Source organism: Limulus polyphemus, unplaced genomic scaffold (assembly GCF_000517525.1).
Source record: "Limulus polyphemus unplaced genomic scaffold, Limulus_polyphemus-2.1.2 Scaffold1186, whole genome shotgun sequence".
Lineage (NCBI taxonomy): Eukaryota > Metazoa > Arthropoda > Merostomata > Xiphosura > Limulidae > Limulus > Limulus polyphemus.
In genome coordinates, this window is record NW_013666796.1 from 132,349 (window position 1) to 137,912 (window position 5,564).

General features: G+C 31.4%; 1 protein-coding gene across 1 annotated transcript in view; it reads right to left on the reverse strand.

Moving 5' to 3' along the window:
- The window catches only part of LOC106462506 (receptor-type tyrosine-protein phosphatase R-like), a 65,102-nt gene that overhangs the window by 4,857 nt on the left and 54,681 nt on the right, over positions 1-5,564 (reverse strand). Inside the window, exons 12-15 of the mRNA XM_022389791.1 lie at positions 4,976-5,113; positions 4,398-4,511; positions 3,509-3,672; positions 1,259-1,372 (exon numbers count right to left, since the gene is read on the reverse strand). Of these exons, the coding sequence (XP_022245499.1) occupies positions 1,259-1,372; positions 3,509-3,672; positions 4,398-4,511; positions 4,976-5,113 (530 nt within the window). The remainder of the gene's footprint in view (positions 1-1,258; positions 1,373-3,508; positions 3,673-4,397; positions 4,512-4,975; positions 5,114-5,564) is intronic.

The following is a 5,564-nucleotide window of genomic DNA, read 5'->3' on the forward strand; positions in this document are numbered from 1 at the left end:
AACTTGAAAGCGGAATATAAAATAGTGCCCCTGATAAATATTTAGTTGTTGCAAAGATTTGACTCTCCAGATTTTATCGGAATATAAAATAGTGCCCCTGATAAATATTTAGTTGTTGCAAAGATTTGACTCTCCAGGTTTTATCGGAATATAAAATAGTGCCCCTGATAAATATTTAGTTGTTGCAAAGATTTGACTCTCCAAATTTTATCTGACAGAGCAGCAGTTTAGCATAACATTTAAAAGAAAAACGATTTTATATATTAGTACAAGTCAAAACAAATGTTCTCAGTCAGCAACTGAAGATTAAAACCATCACCACTCGAGCTTAATATTACAGAATTATGTTCTGAAAAGCAAGCACACCTTTTACGTTAGAACTTTAATTACTTTATTTATTAGTAAATAATTTTGTTTCTGTATTGAATATTGAGTTTGAATTGTACTAAAAAGTTGAAAATCAAATTCCTGTTACTTTTCTTCATCTTATTTCAACAAGTGTTCATATTGAATTTAAACTATCTTTTAATTGTTAACAAATCATATTTTATGTCTCCCAGTTAACTCAACATAACCATTGTGCCAAAACAAATGTATGGTTGTGGAATATCAAGTGTCCAAGTAAAAAGTTGTAATGTACAGATACATGAAATGCAATAATGTAACAATTTCAGCTGTTGTATGTCAGATCAGTTGATGATCACAGTAGGTAGTACGTAGAATTTTGGTAGACAAATAGCTAGAACAATGGAAAACAAGTCTGACAAACACTGCGTTAGACAATTTTTAATTGCACCATTTATATCAAAGGTGTTCTAACACATGATATCATAAAGTCTAATATAGAATATATGTGAAAACTGGTTTTCAGATCAACGTCTACATGTGTAACGGCCTCGTAAACTGCTATGTTATATAGTATTATAAATCATACATTGTCCAAACATATCAAACTTATACCAAAGAGTATAGTTGTCCTGCTGTGTCTCGGATACAGTAACTTGTAAAAGTGTATTTTATTATAGCACCGAGGGGAATCAAACCCTATTTTAGCATTGTAAGTCTGAAGAACCACTGACCCACCAGGGGACCTGTACAAGTTACTTACTTTAATTAATGTAAGGTCAGAGGAGGCTGTATACATGCTACCAACCATTAAGAGGTTAAAGATATTATTACTAGAACAACTCATAAACTACGAGCTATGCTAGAGCCAATATATTTCATAAACTTATGATCAGTTAAAACCTGTACAAACCTATCTAAACGTAGCGCACAAACAATCCCTAGTACATCAGCCATATTTTCTTCCATCAATTGCTGAATCCCTATACTCGTGGCAATGAAACATCCTGTCCTCCCAATTCCAGCACTGAAAATCAATCAAAAGGGGAGGTTTTAAACATACAAGTTATCATTTACAAATGATACATATATACTTTTCATAAAAAATGGTAAATATTAAAGGAGACTTTCATAAAAGATGGTGCTTTTCTGAGGATAAAATCAGACTGAAACCAGACTTTATATAATGAATACCCAAAATTTCAATACAACACAGTACGTGATTCAAGACAGTGGTACCAATCCCATCTAAAAACTATCAGCAACTAGGTGTTTCTAATATTTGTGTGTATCGGTGTAAAAAAAATGTGCTACAGACTGTGAAGCATTTGAACAATCGAGACAATAACTTCATTATCCAATCAGTCTTCAGATAAATTAGGATGCTCCAAATTTACAATATTTGTAAAAATTATTTTTATATTGTCTTCATTCATCATAAAGTAAAATAAAGAGTTAAGCCTACTTTTACTCAAAATTGTCAACAAACGAGATGACATGGCCTTTCACCTGTGACACGTCTCGAAAGGGTCAAACAAATTGCATTCTATGATTCTTAAAAATTCACTAATTTTTGTGTATGGGGTAATATGCAAACTTACACAAGCTGCAAACGAAGGGCTAATTTTCTAAAGAAATATTTAAAAAAATAAATGAATTTACCCTAGTATGAAAAATTGTGACATTTGCTCTTTACATAACCCCTCTTCTCTAATTTATTTGCATTCCTCCAAGAAATTTCAGGTAAATTACTCATTATAATGTTGTCATTGCTCAGGCAAAGCATTATTTTCAGCGCATTTAATCTTTAGTTACAGAGCTGTAAACTAGAAAATCAGAACCCTCTCTCCACATCTACCTGTCACATCCTCTCTTTCAGAAATTGTCAATAGTTCTTTCTGACATTTAATATTGTATCACATATAACCAAAAGAAAATCAAGGTTTTAATCTATCAATTGACATATTTTTGGGCAGTTTTCTGGGCAGACAATTGTCTATTTTGCTTCCAGTTTAAACTTTATTCCCAAGGGAAACCCATCAATGAGCTTAGCTGAACATTTAACAGCTCTTGTCACAGTTAAAAAGTCAGAAATAATGTGATAGTTAAAGGACATTGTCTACTTTTTGGATGTTATTATTCTGTGTTTTTAGTACATTATTTAAATATATATATATATATAGCATTATTTAGTGCAGTAGTTCCATTAGTATAAAAAAGGAGGATTAAGTTTCTTCGACAATCGACAGCAAAAAAAAAGACCCAGGTTAGTACTTTATTTCTTGTTTTTCATGTATATTCTTTATTGTTATAAAAGTAACTAAAATGTAAAAATTAGAATCTTTCTAGATTAGATAAGGTTAGTTACTTAAAATAAGGAATATAAATATATTTTCATGAAGTACACTCGTGAGCAATTCGGGAATAGCCTGTGCATTATGTAATTCAATTTGGTAACATGAGCTACACGTTTTCCAAGTGATTTACAAACTTTATGGCAGGAATATTAGCTAGACATGGTTCAAAGGGCAGCAAAACAATAACATTTAAGTATAAACGGATGTGTACTATTACATGCTTACAGCTATTTAAGTTAAAACAGATGTGTACTGTTACACGTTTACAGCTATTTAGGATAAACAAATATACTTGCATGTTACAATTTAAATTTATTTTTAGTAGTTACGAGGTCAGTCAAATTGACCAATCTCGTATCGAATTAGGGTAGAGAACAGATAAAATATATAGTTCTACTGAGAAAAAAAAAGTTTAAAATTGATTTAGCAGGTTTTAGAGATCACATAAATAAAATCTGAGATTTTTTCAGATGAAAAAAAGTATTTTTAATCTAAACATAAAAATCACTTCGCACCTGCAGCAGTCAATACTTTGTCTCTATAGCTTCATTTAAAATTTTTAGTAAAAACACTATACCAAAAATTCTGATTTTTCTCTCTACAAATGACTCTTAATGATTACTGAAAGCTTGCAAAATTTTATGAAGATACACCAAACACATTAGAAGTTATATTATGGAAAATATAAAGGTCAAATTTGGGTCACGATCTCAGCCGATTTGACCAAGCCCATAGCGTGAGAGTTAATACCACTGTTATAAATCTATGTGGGATTAACAAATGAAGAGTTTCACAAACTTCCAGACCTGCAATGTACAATGGTGGGTCCTTTGACATCTCCATTATTGTTGAATCGCAAAGCTTCCACTTCGAGAGCCATAGCTACTAGCTGTTTTGCCGTGCTGGGAGTTTTATGATCAGGCCAAGCTGTATACCAGAAATGTAGAACTTGGTGAGCTTCATCTCCACACTGTTAAAAACAAGATAAGATTAAGAAATGTAGAAAACACAAAATAATTATAGAATACAGACTTTAATAGAAAATATACAAACGTGCATGACACAGCTTTCTCGTGAAATTTCTAAAATCAGCATCCTTTTGGATCATCTACTGCACTCTAATTAATTTGTGCCACTACTTCAAGTGTATCATTACAAACAGTTATCGATATATATCACTAGAAGGAACATACAATCGTTTCTGAATAAGATGGTAAATGCACTTTATTACTGTTTGTTTTTAATTATGCTCTGCCCACCATGGGTATCGAAACCCGATTTCTAGCGTTGTAAGTCCGCAGACATACCGCTGTGCCACTGGGAGGCACTTTATTACTGATAATATGTATTACATTTTTAATGTATGAAAAAATATACATTTTATTTATTTCTGTAAATGTCACTTTGAGATGTGTGCATGTAATATGCAAGAAAAAAATTCAGAAAATATAACATTTACATCTGTCTCATATAAATACTATCTTTGATGTAGTGTTTCAAAATACATTTACTTTTAATGCATTTTTTTTTTTTACAACTGTTTATATATTTGAAGAATGATTTAGTTCTTCCACAACCTAACAATTAAAAATTCTTAGTTTTAGGGAATAATTCCAATAATAACATAATTACAAATAAAAATAGCTATTAATCCTAATAAACGTTCCTCCACTTGAAATGAAATATGTACTTTACCTTAAGGAACAGTTCCCTTATGGTATAGCCATCCCTGGGTATTACTTTGACAACCGAAACATTGACTATTCCATAAACCCCACTGTTTTCAGGAATGTACAATTCACATTTAACCTGGATTTGGAGAAACAATTATGTTTATATTAACAATTAACTTGTTGAAAGTTATAAATAAAATCATACTGGGTTCACATACAACTCATTAAAGCTGAAACTACAGTTATGTTTTGAACCATAATTAACTTACACGCACAATTATGACTTACCAGATTCAAACACTTTGAAATTATTAAACACTCGTTTGAAGATTAACTGCTCTCTTTTAACTTGTTGTAATTTGAAAGTTGGTTCATGTTGAACCTGTCATGAAGTTAAAGATACAATTTTAATTAAAAGGTAACAATTTTTCAGCTATATTTTATTATAGCTTAAAAAAAACCAACAATATATATGTTGAGTATGTTACTTCTCTATTTGGAAAATATTCCAGTTTAGAAAACTTGATAAAGAATGAATTAGATTTCAAATGAATAGTTTCTAACACCGAGAAAAATTATAAACTGACAACAGTACTACACCTTGTTGTTCTCCCGTAACTTTGTTATCATTACAATGATGGGAGACTTTTCTTGCCAAACCATCTTCCAAAAGTCATTAACAGTGTGGGCCATAGGTCCCTGAGTACCAATGAAGGCCTTTGGTTCACCATCATAACCCTATAGTGAAAAAATATTGAAAAATTCATAATTCATAAAATTTTAGAGACAAAAAGAAGCTTATTAGCCCATCAAGAATTTCCCTTCCAGCTCCCAACTATAACCACCCTTACTACTCATGTACCTATCAAATCATAAGCTCACCATAACAATCCTGTATGTGGAGAAACCTATCAAATCATAAGCTCACTGTAACAATCCTGTATGTGGAGAAATGTAACAAATCAATGAACCAATGAAGGCCTTTGGTTCACCATCATAACCCTATAGTGAAAAAATATTGAAAAATTCATAATTCATAAAATTTTAGAGACAAAAAGAAGCTTATTAGCCCATCAAGAATTTCCCTTCCAGCTCCCAACTATAACCACCCTTACTACTCATGTACCTATCAAATCATAAGCTCACCATAACAATCCTGTATGTGGAGAAACCTATCAAATCATAAGCT